An 18,480-nucleotide genomic window follows, 5' to 3' on the forward strand; every position below is an offset into this window, starting at 1 on the left:
AAGCCCTGAAATAAAATCAATAAGCAGAAGGTAGAAATTGAAGCGCTATAAAAGAAAATGACAGAAATTCAGGAAATCAATGAAATAATAATCAGCCATTCATTAAATAATGAAATAATAAGAGAAACTTCCAACAACTGGGGAAGGAATTAAATATAACAAGTCTAGGAAGCTAAAGGATCACCTGGATACCTAAATGCAACAATACCAACATCAAGACACATGTAGTGAAACTAGCAAGGCTTAAAGGCAGAGGAAAGAATATTAAAGCCAGCTAGTGAAGGAAAACAGGTGACTTATAAAGGTATTCCCATCAGGCTTCTCAGCAGAAACTAAATAAATGAGAAGAGAATAGAGTGATGTATTTAAAATGATCAAAAATAAAAACTGCCAATGAAGAATAATAATTCCTGTAACACTCTCCCCTAAATCATATACACTGTTCTTTATATGAAAAAAAAAATTGTGTGAGGTAGAGTTATCTGTAGATATCACTAAGACCCTTTGTGTTGGTTGTGTTATTGAGTTCTTATCTTTGTCAATTTTCTATCTAGTTTTTCTATCAACTGCTGATAGAAAGGAATACTCAAATCCTTGACTCTAATTGTGAATTGGTCTATGTATGCTTTCAGTTAAGCAGAAGGTAGAATTTTTTTTCTTTTATTTCAATTATACTTCATTTGAATATGAAATAGCCACTTTTGCTTTCCTTTGACTAATGTTCACAAGCATCACTTTCTCAATGCTTTAATTTTCAAGCTACCTATGTTATAATATTTGAAGTTAGTTTCTCATGTAGATGATTGATCTTTTTAATTAACACTAACCTATTTTTAATTGGTGCCTTTACCTTTTACTTGTCATTTACATTTTAATGATTGGAAGAGAAAGTCTTTATTTTATTTTATTTTATTTTTTTACCTTTTGTTTTCTGATTATCTTTTTTTGTTCTTTTTTCTTACAGACCTATAGATTACTTGAAATTTTTTCAGGTTTCCAGTTTTAGAATCTATAATTTACTTGAATCTCTTATGGGTTTTTAGTGACTGTTCTAAATACTACGTTGTGTGTGCACAACTAGATGGACATTTTACTGGTTCAAATGAAGGATAGAATCCCTCCCACTCTTTAAATCCTTTTATCCTGCCCTATTTATAATTTATTAAATATTTCTTCTAAAACACATTGAGGAACTACTCAGAAAATATTTACATACATAACTATCTGCATAATTTAGAAATCTCAAGAGGAATAAGAATGTCTCTTGTATTTACCCATATTTTCATTTTTTTTTAAAGACTTATTTATTTATGCATACAGTACTAGGGTACAGGCCAGAGGTACAGGGGAGGTGAGAGGATTCAGAGACAGAGTGGGGAGCACAACAGGCAGATTGACAAAGTACACTGTTGAGGGGAGCAGTGGGGTAGACAGGAGAGGTCTGTTGCTGCCATGTGGATCACCTCCAGGGCAGGGGATTGAACTCACACTGAAGTGACTATGGCTAGCTTGCAGTGCTGCACTTTAACCCACTGCACCACCAGGGAGGGCCTGTTTTCATTCTTTTAAATTGTACTTTATGTTTGTTGCAAGTTTCTTTTATTACTTTCTTTAATCATTTTAAAAAGTATATCTGATGGCAACAAATTTCTTGTTTTCCTTCGTCTGAGATTGTGTTCGTTTTTCTTCAATACTGAGGAATATACTCACTGGATATTGGATTTTACATTAATAGGTCTTTTTTTTTTTTTTTTAATGACACTTGAAAATAAAAATGTTGTGCTACTTCCTGCTGACCTCCAGGCTTCTGGTCATGTCATTTAGATTTCTTTATACTTAGAAACAAGTTGTCTTTCTCTCTTCCAGTTTTTATCTGTGTCCTTTGTCCAGAGGTTTGGTTATGTTTGTTCATGTAAATTTATTAGATTTATCCTGTTTGGGATTTGTTCAACTTAAATCTATAGATTTATATCTTTTGCCAAATATGGGAAATTGTTAGTCAAACTCATGCGACAATAGGTTGATAGCACTGAGACTTTAGCCCCTGTGCCACTAGGGAGGCCCTCCCTTTGTCTTTCTTGATTGTATGATTTCAGTTGTTTGCCTTCAAATCCTTTGTCCTCTCCATTATCCACTGATATTTTTTATTTTGGTTACATTTTTAAGTTCTACAATTTCCATTTAGTGTTCTTAGAGTGATTTTATCTTTCCAAGACATCTTATTTTTTCATTTCTTTCAAGAACATTTGTATCACTTGTTGAAGCATGTTATGGAAATTGCTTCAAAATCATTGTCAGATAATTCCATTAGCTGAGTTTTGTTGGTATTTGCAACTGTTGAATCATTTTTTTCTTATTCAGGTTAAGATTTTCTCCATTCTTTGAATGATGAATAAGTTTTTATTGTATTCTAGGCTTTAGAAATAGTATGTCTTTGGGGCCCTCCCTGGTGTCACACGGGGTTAAAGAACAGCACTATGAAGTTATTGCAGCCACTGCAGCATGAGTTCAATTCCTGGCCACAGGGGTGACCCACAAGACACAGCGGACCTCTCCTGTCTTACCCTCTGCTCCCCTCAGCAGTGTACTTCATCAATTTGCCTCATCTGCTCCCCACTCTGTCTTTGGTGAATCCTCTCATCTCCCCTGCACCTCTGGCCTGTACCCCAATTACGTATGCTTAAATAAATAAATCTTAAGAAAAAAAATAGTATGTCTTTAGTCTCTGTGTCTTATCTAAATCTTCTGTTTTGACATACTCCAGTGTGAGAAAGTGAGTCCTGTCTCCTTACTACCAGGTGTGGTGAAATCTCAGGCTCCTTATTTGACCGATATTAATAAGCTTATGCAGAGCTTGTGTCTCACTATTGACAAGTGTGATTGGGAGTTAGGGTTCTTTACTAGAGGTACACTGATACCGCCATGGTTGGGGAACACTTATTCCACATCCTCATGGGATCCAGGATCTTTGCAAATGCTGTGTGCTGGCTAACATTCTGGCAGTCTACTATTCCTTCTTTACATCACCCAGCAGGGCAGGGAGGGAACCTCATTATCACCCGCTAGGGGATGGAAGACATCTTGGGAGAAAGCTTCATTACCACTGACAGAGGATCAAATTCCAGCTTTCTGGGCCTTCTCAATACCACTTGGCTGGAGGGAGAATTGCTTCTCGTTTTATCTAGCTGAGGTTCAGAGTTCCGCACTCATGCTTTGCTGAAGGCAAGGAATGGGGGGTGGGGGGGATGGTGCTTTTAACATGCAAGGGTAAGTGCAGTTACTTTCTAAAAGCTTTCTATCTTGCTAGCTGGTCCTTTGGCTACAAAATGAAGCTATGATGGGGACTTCTCTGTGCCTTTAGCACTTCCCGATTGCAGGATTCTCTGGTGTCCACCCATATGTACGTAAATAGAATATATGGTAACAACAACAAAAAAACACCTAAAAACAGGAAACTCAATGGTATGTCCTGTCTTGCTCTCTGAAATCCCTACCTGGAATCAGTGTTTATATCACTGCATATTAGAATTTCCTGGAGAGCTTTGAAAAGTCCTAATTTCCAGGCTATTCCTCAATCTTTCTCCCCCTCTCTTGCTCTCATTATCTATTTTCATGTGTATGCATAATCATATATATGTATACATTTTGAAGGTAGACTCTTGAAATTGTTACAAGAAACTATGTCTTTATTTCCTCGGAATCTTATACACAAAGTGGTTGGGGATGACATTCCAAGAGGTGTTGCTGTGAAAGAAGTGTTCATTGGGGTGATTGTGGGGAGTTGTGAAACTTGAATACATGGGAATAAAAAGGTGTTTCTTTTTTTTTTGTCAGTGGCCCTGTATTGATTGACTCAAGAGAACAGAGAGGATGTTTATGTCAACACAAAGCCAGATATTCTGTTCATGTGGACAAATTTTATTTTGCAGTCAGCTAGGGTACCTGAGAGTATAGCTATAACCTGACAAAGTAAAAGTAGTATGTTTGTAAGATATGTCTGGTTAATGTTTGTACCAACGAAGAAGTAATTATGCTTTTAGACAAATTCTGTTGTCAGAACTTAAGAGAGGGAAAATTAAGGAGAGCTGTTACCCCAACTACTGAATTTTAAAAAGCACTTCTGATAATCTTTTTAAATTCAGTAATTACTTTCAAGATCTGATTTTGATTAATGTGGAAGATTTAATTTGTTTAAATAGTCTTGAAAGTAAAAATTTCAAGAGAAACAAGATTTCTTATGTTCCTAGTCTTTACAGTTTCCCAACTTACTTTGAAAAAAGTATTTCACTAGTATCTGTATTTTAAACAAAGCATGAGGTTATCCCCAAAAGAAACTGGAGAGAAGTAAGACGTGTTTACCCAGCTGAATGTTCTCTCTGTTCCAGAACCACATGGCATGGGAAGAACCAGGCAAGAAGCGCAGCTGCTCCTGCAGTCAGATGAAGGCTTTTCACACCAACATGGTAACGCAGATCCTGCTCTCCGTCTCTGTAGAGAATGTCCCCAGTGAAGTTCCTCTCCAGTCCAGGCATGTCCTTCCACATTCACACACCAGTTTAGATGACCTGTGGCTGGAGATGACACAAAGGAAGTTGGAGAAGCAGGCCCAGATTGAAAGGAAGATGAGCCCAGGGATAGCACACAAAGATGGAGTCCAAGTAAGCTAATTACACTTACCCTGCAAATAAAGAATTTTCCTGAATCACTCCCATCCCTGACTACTTGCCAGTACCCCTTTCAGGAAAGATACTTCATAGTTGTCTGCCCAGAGCCACCGAGGGCATGGCTCATGCTTCGCTCTCTGCAGTGTATCCATTTTCAGCTCTGTGCAATCCAGTGCAGCAGAACTGAAGAAGGTGGCACCCTGCCCCCTTAGTCTAGCAGTCACCATTTAGTAAAGTTCTACTTTATGTTGAACACTGTGTTAGATGCTACACAGCATTAGCTCTACATTCATAAAGGCACATGGCATTCTGATGTAATAATTTTAAATTAATTAAACAAAATATTAACTCAAATTTGTATTGTCTTGGAGGACAGGCTAATGCCATAATCTTTACGTTAAACTGTTAGTCCATTAAAAAATATGACCCTAATAGTGTATACAGCAAACCTTTACTCAATTCCTGACTCTGTTTCTTTTCCTTTCCCTACACAAAATAGCAATATTTCTTATTATTGTGTATTTGTAAAATACACATTCCCAAGTCTCACCTCATCACTGAATAGCCAGTCTCTCATTATTGAGGTAAAATGCACATAACATAAAAATTAACCATGTTGAAGTATACATTCACTAGCAGTTAGTAGCTTCACAAGTCTTTATAAATATCACCTGTCTCCTCCTAAAAGATTTTCTGAATCTCAGTTACCCATTAAACAGTCAAAACCCAATTTTCTCCCCAAACCCTAACTTGCACTAAGCTTTTTCTGTGTCCATGGACTTAGTTAATTATGTAATGTATGGACTTTTTGTGTCTGACTTCTTTTGCTTAATGTTTTTGGGACTTATCTACACTGTAGCATATATCACTACTTCATTTGTGGCTGAATAATGTATGAACATTTTTTTTTTTTTTTAGTTGACCCATTCCTTATTGATAGACATTTGGGTTGTCCCTATCTTAGGGCTATGACAAATAGTGCTGTTAGGAACATTTATGTACAGGTTTCTATTTGGAGACATGTTTTCTATTCTTTTAGGTAATACATAGAAATTAAGTTTATGGATCAAATGGTAATCTTGTGATTAATTTTTTTGAGAAACTGCTGACTGTTTTCCATACTGGCTATATGATTTTACATTCCTACCAACAATGTATATTGGTTGCAAGTTCTGCACATCCCAACCATATTAGTTGTTTCCTGTATAAATTATACCTTTCCAGTGGGTGTTATTGGTGCTTCTTTGTTATTTGATTTGCATTTTCCCAATGACTAATGTTGAACATATTTTCATCTGCTTGTTGGGAATTTGCATAAATTCTTTAGGGAAATATCTATTCAACTGCTCTGCCTCTCATTTTTTAATTGGATTGTTGGTTTTTCTGTTGTTGAATTGTAGTGTTCTTTATGTATATCAGGTTTTAGATCACTACCAAGTGGTTTGAAAATGTTTTCTCCCATATGAAAGTTGCCTTTCACTACTTTTCTATGATGCACAAAAACATGTACTTTTGATATAATGCAATTCACCTTTTTTTTTCTTTTGTTGTTGGTGAGTTTAGTGTCAGAGCTAAGACTTCATTGCCAACCCCAGGGTATTAGTAATTCTGTAAAGCATCACTATGCTTTCTTCTAAGAGTTTTTGTGCCTTTTGCTCCTTTTTTATGTTTTTAATTTATTTTGAGTTAACATGTATTTAGTGTAAGTCAGAAATCCAATTCAGATTTTATGAAGTGAGTATCTTTTCTCTCAACTCATTTGTTAAAGTGACTATTCCTCACTGATTAGTCTTAGCACCCTTGTAAAAAAAAAATCACATGATTTTCATTAGATATATGAATAATTTCAACTCCATTTCAGTGGTGATGTGTCTATACTTGTATCAGTGTCACATTATTTTAGTCATTGTGGCTTTGTATTCAGTTTTGAAATTGGAATGTGTGAATTCTCTCTGATATCTTTTTCAGGATTTGGGGGCTATTTGCTGTCCTTTGTAAGTCCAAATGCATAGTATCAGCTATTCCAGTTCTGGGAAAATAGATATTCATATTATTTATCCACAAAAAGAAGTTAGGCTAATGATATGTGCTATGTCTATTTTTTTTTTGAGATTGCCATATACCAAGACAAAAGGAATGCAAAAAATAGATAAAATAGAGTCTCCAGTGACACAAATAAAATAAAGGTATAACTAAAATCATTTATATCCAAAATATTTTCCAGGACTCAAAAGAAGAATTGGAGTTTGTAATTTTCCCTTCTAAAATCAGTGTTTTATTTTTAAAGGATACCTGCAAAATATTTGTTAAAAAATGTATTGCCCCAAAAATATAGCAGTGACCAGTGGGATACAATTGAAGTGATATAGAAAATACAGTACTTACTTTCTTTCATGGCAGGAGAAAGTGTTCAATTGAAGGGGATAGATAAAAGAAAATACATATTAAAAGAGAAAAGTAATTTCCATTGCTACAGAAAGCACTAAACATAATTCCCTTTGTATTATAAGGTACTAACCATGTTATCAAAAGGTACTAACAGGAAAACACTTTTAAAAAAGAATGTTAAAGTATTCTATCCTTGGGCCCTCCCTGGTGGCACAGCCGGTTAAAGCACAGCACTAAGAAGCTTAAGCCACTTCCGCATGAGTTTGATCCCCGCCTGCCCCTGAGGAGAGCCACATGGTGAGGCAGACCTCTCCTGACCAGGCAGACCTCTCCTGGCCCTCCCGCTGCTCCCCTCAGCAGTGTACTTCATCCATCTGCCTGTTCTGCTCCCCGCTCTCTCCCTGGTGAATCCTCTCACTCTCCGCATCTCTGGCCTGTACCCCAGTTCTGTATGAATGAATAAATAAATCTTTAAAAAAAAAAGTATTCTATCCTCTTCTATATCTCTTTGTCCCTTACCCTTTTCTCCCCCTATTTAACCTTAGAGCGTTTACAGTGTTTAATTATGGTCACTAGTTTTTATAAGCACTTTTATCAAATCTTCTGTGTAAAGATTCAGTATTTTTTAATCATTATGACTTATTTTACTATAAATAATTCTCATAATTAGCTGTATTTCACCTTTCCTTGTGGCTAAATAGTATTCCATAGTATTGATATACCACATCATCTTGATCTAGTCATTGACTTATATTTAGGTTAATTCCATGTCCTAGTTATTGTAAATAATTTTTCTATGAACATTCTATATTATAGGAATAGTATTAGCATCTTTCGTTTTCTAAAGTAAACACTGATAGTTTTCCATAATGATTGCACCAATTTACATTCCTACCAGCAGTACAATGGGTTCCTCTTTCCCTGCATTCTTTCCATCATTTGTTGTTGGAGGTCTTTAGTAACTTCTGGTAGCTCTTGTTATATAAGTTCTTACCTAGTTAGATTAATTCTGAGGTATTCTTTTTGAAGCAATTATAGATGGGTTATTTTCTTGACTTTTTAAAGATTTGTCTTTATTTATTTATGCATACAAGAACTGGGGTGTAGGCCAGAAGGGTGAGAGGCTGAGAGGATTCACCAGAGACAGAGAGAGCAGAACAGGCAAATCTATTGAAATACACTGCTGAGGGGAGCAGCGGGTGAGACAAGAGAGGTCTGCTGTACCATGTGGGTTAACTACTTGTCCAGAGATCAAACTTATGCAGCAGTGGCTGGTGATAGCTTGATGGCGTTGAGATTTTAACCCCTATTCCACCAGGGAGGCCCATTTTCTTGATTCATTTTGCTTCTTGTTCATTATTTGTATATTTAAAAAAACAACAGATTTTTGTATAATTTTGCAACTGGATACTTTGTTGTATTCATCTACCATTTCTAATATTTTGATGGAATCTTTAGGACTTTCTCTATGTAATAACATATCTGCAAGTATCAATAGCTTTACTTCTTTTATGACCTGGATTCTCTCTATTTCCTATTTTAATGTGATAGCTCCGGCCAAAGCTTCTGATACTAAGTTAAACAGAAGTGGTGACAAGGGGCATCATTGTCTTGATGCTTAAGGTGAAAGCTTATTTTCACCTTATTCTTAAGGTGAAAGCTTTCAGTTTTTCACAATTGAGTATTGTGTTGACTATTGGTTTATATATATGGCTAGATTGAGGTAAGGTTCTTATATTCCAATCTTATTCAGAGTTTTTATAATAAATGGATACTGAATCTTATCAAATGTCCTCTCTGCATCTATTGATACTATATGATTTTTGAATTTTACATTTGTTGATCTGATGTCTTACATGATTGATTTGCACATGTTAAAACATCCTTGCATCCCGGGATAGATCCCACTTGATTGTAGTACAAGTATTTTGTTGAAAATTTTTGTATACATGTTCATCATGGATATTGGTTTATAATTTCTTGCGCTCTCTTTGTCTGGTTTTGGTATTAGGGAATTGTTGGCCTCAAACATGTATTATGCTCATTGCCTCCGCTGTTTAAACTGTATTTTTAAAAACAATTTGTACAAGGTGGGTATTGCTTCTTGTTTAAAGGCTCGATAAAATTCATCTGTCTTTACAGAGACAGATGTATGTCTGTCTGTATGGTCCTGAGACTTTGGGGAAGTTTTTTTTTTTTAATTGTTTCAATTTTCATGTTTATGATCCATTTGTTCAGCTCTTCTGTTTCTTCTTGAGTTGATCTTGGTAGATCATATTGAATTAGAATTTGTCCATTTTCAGGATATTCAAATTTATTGGCATATTTCTTTTTATTTGTTTCAACTGTGGTAATTTCTCCTCTTTCACTTCCAATCCTATTTTCTCTCTCTTTTCTTTGTTATCCATCTAGAGATTTATCTATTTTGCTTATGTTCTTAAATAACTTTTACCTTCATTGATTTTATTATACACTCTATTTTATCTGTTTCATTTATTGTCACTCTTATTTTTACAATTTCCTTTCTTCTACTAAATTTGGATCTTGTTTGTTCCTCTTTCTCAAGTTTTGTAGGGGTAGCTTTAGGCTGTTTATTTGGGAGCTTTGTTATTTCTTTTTTTATTATTTTTGCACAGAGGAGCGGGGTGTAGGCAAGACAGAGTGTGTAGCAGAACAGGAAGATTTACTGAAATACACTGAGGAGCAGTGGACGTGATAGGAGAGGTCTGCTGTGCCATAGGTTAGTTAGCTCCCTGGCCAGGCCATAGTGGTGATAGTGATGAGACATAACCTGTAGGCCACCAGGGAGGCCCTTTTGTTGTTTCTTACGGACCTGTATTGCAATTATCTTCCCTCTAAAACTGCTTTTGTTGTGTCCCACAGCTTCTGGTTACTTGTATTTTTATTTTCATTTGTCTAAAGGTATTTTTTATTTAATTTCCACTTTCATCCAATATCTACTCAGGAGCATGTTGTTTAGTTACCATGTATTCATAGTTTCTCCTGTTGTTTCCTTAGAGTGGAATTCTAATTTTATGGTATTATGGTACAAGAGAGTACTCAGTATAATTTCATACTTTGTAGCTTTATTAATAATTAACTTATATCCCACCATATGGTCTAATCTTGAAAATGTTGCACATGCACTTGAAAAAAAATTATGTTGGAGTGATTTGGGATAGAATGTTTCTTAGATGTCTGTTAGACCAATTTGGTCTAGCTCCCTTATTTATTTAACTATTTATTTATTCATGCACACAGAACTGTGGTACAGGTCAGAGGTCCGGGGGGTGAGAAGGTTCGCCAGAGAGAATAGGGAGTAGATCAGGCAGACTGACAAAGTACACTGTTGAAGGGAGCAGCGGGCAAGACAAAAGTCTGCTGCGCCATGTGGGTCACCTCTCTGGCTGGGGGTCCACTTTGTGCTGCAGTGGCTGTGGGGAGCTTCATAGAGCTGTGCTTTAGCCCATTGCACCATCAGATAGGGCCCTAGCTTCCTTATTTAAATATCTTGTTTTTCTTGTTTATTCTTTGTTTTATGACCTATTAATAGTTGTAGATAAAGCATTAAAATCCCTACTTGCATTATCAGTATCTCTTTAGTTATGTTATTGTTTCAGGGCCTTCCTGGTAGCACAAAAATCTCAGCACTATGACGCTATTGGCAGCCATGAGTTCAGTCTCTCACCAGGATGCTAACTAACAAGGCACAGCAGACCTCTCCTGTCTTGCCCACTGCTCCCCTCAGCAGTATATTTCAGTTAATCCACCTGTTCTGCTCCCCACTCTGTCTCTAGTGAATCCTCTCACCCTCCCCACACCTCTAGCCTACACCCCGATTCTTGTATGCATAAATATGTAAAATAAACCTTTAAAAAATAAAATAAATAATTGTTATTGCTTATGCACCTCAGTGCTCCATCATTTGGTGCAATTCTATTTATCACTTCTAGTACTAGCTCCCTAGTCATAATACAGGGTCTGTCTCAATCTCTCATTAGCTGTTAGACCAATTTGGTCTATATATATATATCAGATATAGCTATGCTTATATCAGATAAAGTGGATGTCTGCTCTATCTGATATAAGCATAGCTATGTCTGATATATATCCATGTATTTTATTGCCATTTGTTTATAGAATTATATTTCAGTCTAACTCTAAATCTGTGCTTGTCTTTGTTGGTCATATGGGTTTCTGTAAATAAAAGAAATTTGAACTTTGTGTTGAAATCCACTTAGCCAGTCTACATCTTTTCACTGATGAATTTAGACTACTTACCCTTAAGGTGGTTATTGAGATACTACCTTACTGTTTGCCATTTGGCTGCATTTGGGAGGTTTTTGTTTGTTGTGTTGTTTTTCATCTTTTCAGGCATTCCTCTTATATTTCATTTAAATTCAATTTCCATGTGCTATACATTACTTCCATTCATTTTTATTTAAACGTTCAACGGAGGTTAGTATATGATGGACTACTTATGTGACTCATTGGACATCTGGTCTCTGACTTATTCTTATGGGCCTCTGTTACTTTCTTCCTCCTCCATGCTATCTGATTTAGATGTCTGTTACTTCTATATTTGTTCTTCTGTTGCTTTATCATCATTCCTTTAAGACTTCTTTAATGTGCTGCTTGATGTTAATTTTTTCTTTTAGTTTTTGCTTTTCAGTGAAGCCCCTTGAATGGCACTGATAGGAGCCCACGTTTGATTGGCCCATTGGGAACTAGAGTCTGATTGGCTCATTTTTCAATTCTGGCATGGTATTAAAACCTGACTTATGCAGAAGTCAGACTGTCTAGCCCTGCAGCAGGACCAGTTGTGCAGAGACCCCCCACCGCTGAGGCAGGCATCATTGGGGCTACACTCTCGCTCAAGTAGCTACTTTATGAGCTGTCATGGCATTGGCTCAGACACCATACAAGCACCAGTGCTTGCCCATAGGCTGTACACTGGGCAAGAGGGCCCCGGCATGCCAAGGTCCTGCCTCCCAGAGGCTCATGGCTCATGCTGGGGCTGACAGTCAACCCTGGCTGCTGAGGGAAACCTCAGCAAAGCCACTCACACTCTGCAACACCCAAACCAAGGGGCTCCTGTTACAGTATCACCTTATAGTTCTCTAGATAGAAGTCTGATGTGGCCCTCACCGAGTTAAAAATAAGGGTACCAGAAGCTTCCTCGTCTTCTCCAGCTTCTGCAGACTACCCACATTCTTTAGCTCCTGGCCTTTCCTGCATCTTCACTGTCAGTGATGTGGCATTGCCCTGATCATTTCTCTGTAGTCACATTTCCCTCTGATCCTGATCTAAGGAGATGGTCTTCTGAAAACTCATGATTAGATGGGGCCCACCTGGACAATCTTCCCACCTCAGAGTCCTTAACCTTAATCACATCTGCGAACTCCCTGTGCCATGTTAGATTCAGGCACAGGCTGGATGTGTGTACTGGGAGCATTAGTCTGCTGCCACAGCCACCCTTTCCCAGTGTTATTTTTCTGAGGGAACAGCTTTTCTTGGAGACTCTTTTGTTTGTACCTGTTGGGGTTCTGGGTTGGAGTTTCTGTGGTGCCTTTTCTGGGATAGATGAAACAGTAAGGGAAACTCCCCTCACCGCTGTCTGCATTTGTGCCTTCTCATATCTTGCAGTCTCTAGGCAGCTTGTCAGCCTCCCTTCTACCCATTAGCATCCTCCTATACTTGCTTGTGTGGTATAGCTAGGGTTTGCAGGCCAAAGAGGAAGGAACTTGGAAGAATGGGGCCACTCCATCTGTTATGCAGCCATCCCAGGCAGGGTAGGCTCATTGTCAGTTCTCACAGATGAAAAGGTAATTTTTGTCTCGATTTTTACAGGCCTCTAAATGCAGGCCTTTACATGCTGAATTGGGGAATGGACTCAGCATTTCTCTGGCTGTCTCTCAATTTGAGTGATGCCACCTTTATATTTCCTCCCTTATAGGGCTAGGCCTAGTGTGCACATGTACATAATGCTCATGCCCCATGTTCCCTGGGCCCAGGTGTCCATAATCATAGCCATGCAGGACCACAGGAGCAGACCATAGGCTAATGGCAAGAGGGTATAAAAAACCTGATTTTTAACTCATTTTCCCTACACCATCCTAAATCATAACTCACCAAGAGTTCAATTATTTATTTATTTATGTATTTATTTTTATTATTTTTTAGTTTTTTTAAATTTTTAAAAATTTTTTTTAGATTTATTTATTTATTCGTACAGAACTGGGGTACAGGCCAGAGATGCGGAGGATGAGAGGATTCACCAGAGACAGACTGGGGTAAGGAACAGGCAGATGGATGAAGTACACTGCTGAGGGGAGCAGTGGGCAGGTCAGGAGAGGTCTGCTATAACATGTGGTCACCTCTGGGGCAGGCCGGAATCGAACTCATGCAGAAGTAGCTTAAGCTTCTTTGTGCTGTGCTTTAACCCGCTGCCCCACCAGGGAGGGCCCAAGAGTTCAATTTTTAAGAATTAAGTCATTTGAGGATAACCAAAGACCACCTATACACTCAGTGATTTTCTGGAAGAACTATGGGAACTCAGCACATAATCATATTCATAGAAAAAGCTTATTACAGTAAAGGACCTGTAACAGGATCTGCAAGAAAAATATAGGTGGAGTTTGGAGAAGTAGCCTGTATATTCTTTCTCATGCTCTCACTCTGGTAAGGCTATGCTTCTTCTTCCAGTTGAAAAAATAAAATGCAGTAACATGTGCCCAAGGCTTCTGTCCAGGGAAACCCATTAGTGACTCAGAGCCTGAGATTTTTATTGAAGGCAAGTTATAAAATTACCCTCAGCCTAGTTCTTTACCAACTCAGCCTCCTGGAAGAAAACAGGTGTTTTCCATGACTGGCACAGTACAATTAAGAACTGTATGCTTCAAGTTAATTAACTGATATATAAAAATTTGATAGATGCTCCAAGCACAGTGAACCATCCTCACCAGCTAGGAAACAGTTAGGATGCCACATTTCAGATGCCGGCCAAGAGCCCACCTCACACCTTATTTACAAGGATATTGACAAATGAACCAATGTAAGCCAGTGGTAACCTGCCTGTCCCAAGGCCACATACAGCTGTGGAGGCTGCCAAGTGCTGTATCCTTTCTTGCACAGATTTTTGTGTGAATAGTATCTTTGGAAACTGCACATTCTGATTGTGTACCTTGCTCACAGCCAAAGTCAGAAAAATTAGAGTGGCATTGATGACTTGTGCTCTGTTTTCTTCATCTACTCTTTGCCTTTTTCCTTTTCTCTTAGTGTTGGAGAAAGATGACCAGTACTTCTCCAGAATCTCTGACTCTCCTGAGAAGAAACCGCCCTTTCTCCCAGAGTACCCCGACAGGACTGAATGGCATGGGCTGGCCTGAGCACACCTCTGACCCAGGTGAGTTACATGCTTCTCTCCTGTGGTTTACACTCTGGTGTCCTGATAAGGGCTTGAGAGTTGTTGACTGTTGTGTGTTCATCTGTCTGGCAGAAGTAGTCTGAAGGCGAGAGAAATAAACCATTATCTCTTACCCCTTCAATTAGAAAAAGGTCACTACCACCTCTTAGAGAAAAAGAATTCTCGACTTGGGAAGCATTTATTTGTTGAATCCCCAAGCCCAGCTCCATTGGCTTGTTTTGAGCAGAAATACTGACCCAGCATGTGACCAGAAGAAGAAACCCCCACACTGAGTGTTGCCTCTGACCTAATTACGGAACTTGGGTTTCTCTCTTCTGAGGGACAGGCCTTTTACTTGAGTTGTATAGCAGCCTCCTTGAACCTTTTTCCCAGAATATGTGATGGGATAGTGAGTGTTGGGTCTCAAGCACATGTAAATTATGTTAGATGGTAATTTTATGGTCTAAAAGATTCCAGTTGGCTGGAGGGACAGACCAGGTCTCTGTTGAAGAAAGATAAAACCAGGAAAGGTTGAAAAAACAAAAGAGCTACAACTGTCAAACATGTGCTTTGTCCAGATGGGAAGCTAAGAAGGGAGCTGATCTTTAAGGCTGTCCAGAGTTAGGCCCCATTAGAATTGTAGACCTAGAGAAAGCCAGTAGATTAGCACTGACCACGGTTAGAGAATGGTATATGCCTTGAGCTCTGACCCTGGCTCACGGCATACCGATGCTGGTCCTTGAGGTGCTGGCCACTCAGATCAGCTAAAGGGCATGGTGGCTTTCCATTAGCATAGGTGTGTGCTTATACTGCATTGTAGAGTTGGCCCAGATAAAATGACTGTGATCAAAAATTCACAGTAATCAAAATCATGAATAGGTTCTAGACAATTTGAAAAAAATTTTTTCATGGGGAAACTTATTTCTAACCTAAGCTTTTCATTAAGTGATGGAATTATTTGGAGACTTATGGGAGACACAAGAATAGCTTAGAGTAACATTTTTTCAAGATAATTCTCAAGACCAACTTTGACATTTAAAATTTGAACCTTCTTGCCAAGACAAGCTTAATAATCAGGTATTCCTGTTAGTCTAATGAGATAGTCATGCAATTTTTGTTTTGTTGTATGGATATACATTACCCATTGTATTAATTCATTTTCTGATATGAAACCATCCTTGTGTTTCTGCAATGGATATATACCACTTGGTCAAGATGTATTTCTGTTTATACTTTGCTGAGTTTGGTTTATTTTGTGGAAGATTTATTTTTATATTCATATTCTTAAGATATTCTCAATTTGTAATACCTTTGTCTGTTTTTGATGTCAGGGTACAGTTGGTCTCATAAGTATGGAAAAGTTGGAAGATACTAGTTCCTTCTCTGTATTTTGAAATAGCTTGTGATAATTAACATTTATTCTGTTTTCCATATCCTCATTTGGTAATTCAGAGGGAAAACCATTCAGACCTAGACTTTCCATTGTAGGTTGCTTTGTGATTACTTATCAATCTCTTCACTTGTTATAAGTCAATTCATATTGTTTATTTCATCTCGACTTTGGGGAACTTATGTCTCTAAGAATTTGTCCATTTCATCTAAGTACATTGCTTACAGTATTTCTTGTAATATATTGTTTACAGTATTTCTTGTATGTATTGTTTACAGTACATCTAAGTACACATTGTTTACAGTATTTCTTTAAAACTCTTTTTATTTCTATAACATCAACTGTAATGTTCCCCTTTTAATTTCTGATTCTAAAAATTTGAGCCCTTTTTTTTTATTCTTGGTCAAACCACATAAAAGTCTGCCAATTTTATTGATCTTCTTAAAAACCAATATTTGCTTTTAAGTTTTCTTTATTCTTTGTCTTTTCTTGATATTGCTATTCTCTATTATCACTCTATTAATTCCTACTCCAATCTTTATTACTTCCTTCCTTTGTCTCCCTTTATGTTCACATTTCTTTTTCCAGTGTTATAAGGCATAGATCCAGATGTTGATTTGAGATTTCTTTTTTCTTAATAGAGGCATTTACAACTATAAACTTCTTTCCAAGCACTGTGCCCCTTAAATATTGCCCTATTTTGTCTTCACTTTCATTTATCCTAAAGCATTTTCTGATCTTTCTTTTGATTTCTTCTTTGATCCATTGGTTATTTAGGAGTGTGTTTCTACATATTTGTGAGTTCCCAGATTTATCAATATTAATTTCTAATTTCATTCTATTGTGCTTACAGAATACACTTTGTATAATTTCTAGCCTTTCAAATTTATTGAGATTTGTTTTATCTCAATTAATTATCTAACTTTTGGACTTATACTACCTAACCTTGCAGAATTTTCCATGTTCACTTGAGAAGAATATATGCTGGTCTATAGTGTTGCTCAAGTCTTCTATTTCCTTTATCATCTGATTTTCCCATTGTTGAAAGCTGGGTATTGAAACTTCCAACTGTTATTGCTCAGTTATCTATTTCTTTATTTCTGTTTTTGCTTTATGTATTTTGTTGCTCCGGCATAAGGTGTATTTGTTGTATCTTCCTGATGGAATAACTCATTATTGTTATAAAATACCCTACCCTTTATTTCCAGTGTTTTTTTTTAATTTTTATTTATTTTTACAGATTTACTTATTTATGCATACAGAACTGGGGTACAGGCCAGAGATGCGGAGGATGAGAGGATTCACCAGAGACAGACTGGGGTAAGGAACAGGCAGATGGATGAAGTACACTGCTGAGGGGAGCAGTGGGCAGGTCAGGAGAGGTCTGCTATAACATGTGGTCACCTCTGGGGCAGGCCGGAATCGAACTCATGCAGAAGTAGCTTAAGCTTCTTTGTGCTGTGCTTTAACCCGCTGCCCCACCAGGGAGGGCCCAAGAGTTCAATTTTTAAGAATTAAGTCATTTGAGGATAACCAAAGACCACCTATACACTCAGTGATTTTCTGGAAGAACTATGGGAACTCAGCACATAATCATATTCATAGAAAAAGCTTATTACAGTAAAGGACCTGTAACAGGATCTGCAAGAAAAATATAGGTGGAGTTTGGAGAAGTAGCCTGTATATTCTTTCTCATGCTCTCACTCTGGTAAGGCTATGCTTCTTCTTCCAGTTGAAAAAATAAAATGCAGTAACATGTGCCCAAGGCTTCTGTCCAGGGAAACCCATTAGTGACTCAGAGCCTGAGATTTTTATTGAAGGCAAGTTATAAAATTACCCTCAGCCTAGTTCTTTACCAACTCAGCCTCCTGGAAGAAAACAGGTGTTTTCCATGACTGGCACAGTACAATTAAGAACTGTATGCTTCAAGTTAATTAACTGATATATAAAAATTTGATAGATGCTCCAAGCACAGTGAACCATCCTCACCAGCTAGGAAACAGTTAGGATGCCACATTTCAGATGCCGGCCAAGAGCCCACCTCACACCTTATTTACAAGGATATTGACAAATGAACCAATGTAAGCCAGTGGTAACCTGCCTGTCCCAAGGCCACATACAGCTGTGGAGGCTGCCAAGTGCTGTATCCTTTCTTGCACAGATTTTTGTGTGAATAGTATCTTTGGAAACTGCACATTCTGATTGTGTACCTTGCTCACAGCCAAAGTCAGAAAAATTAGAGTGGCATTGATGACTTGTGCTCTGTTTTCTTCATCTACTCTTTGCCTTTTTCCTTTTCTCTTAGTGTTGGAGAAAGATGACCAGTACTTCTCCAGAATCTCTGACTCTCCTGAGAAGAAACCGCCCTTTCTCCCAGAGTACCCCGACAGGACTGAATGGCATGGGCTGGCCTGAGCACACCTCTGACCCAGGTGAGTTACATGCTTCTCTCCTGTGGTTTACACTCTGGTGTCCTGATAAGGGCTTGAGAGTTGTTGACTGTTGTGTGTTCATCTGTCTGGCAGAAGTAGTCTGAAGGCGAGAGAAATAAACCATTATCTCTTACCCCTTCAATTAGAAAAAGGTCACTACCACCTCTTAGAGAAAAAGAATTCTCGACTTGGGAAGCATTT

General features: G+C 37.7%; 2 protein-coding genes across 2 annotated transcripts in view; both read left to right on the forward strand.

The window, feature by feature from the left end:
• Nucleotides 1-16,443, forward strand: part of ARHGEF4 (Rho guanine nucleotide exchange factor (GEF) 4) — an 80,874-nt gene extending 64,431 nt beyond the window's left edge. The window contains exons 4-6 of the mRNA XM_012725733.1: nucleotides 4,386-4,463; nucleotides 14,331-14,457; nucleotides 16,436-16,443. Of these exons, the coding sequence (XP_012581187.1) occupies nucleotides 4,386-4,463; nucleotides 14,331-14,457; nucleotides 16,436-16,443 (213 nt within the window). The remainder of the gene's footprint in view (nucleotides 1-4,385; nucleotides 4,464-14,330; nucleotides 14,458-16,435) is intronic.
• Nucleotides 16,444-18,226: 1,783 nt separating this feature from the next.
• Nucleotides 18,227-18,480, forward strand: part of LOC101635644 (rho guanine nucleotide exchange factor 4) — a 70,621-nt gene continuing 70,367 nt past the window's right edge. The window contains exon 1 of the mRNA XM_012726779.1: nucleotides 18,227-18,279. Within this exon, the coding sequence (XP_012582233.1) occupies nucleotides 18,249-18,279 (31 nt within the window). The 5' untranslated portion in view covers nucleotides 18,227-18,248. The remainder of the gene's footprint in view (nucleotides 18,280-18,480) is intronic.

This window comes from Condylura cristata, unplaced genomic scaffold (assembly GCF_000260355.1).
Source record: "Condylura cristata isolate star-nosed mole 26May11 unplaced genomic scaffold, ConCri1.0 scaffold00002, whole genome shotgun sequence".
NCBI classification, from domain to species: Eukaryota; Metazoa; Chordata; class Mammalia; order Eulipotyphla; family Talpidae; genus Condylura; species Condylura cristata.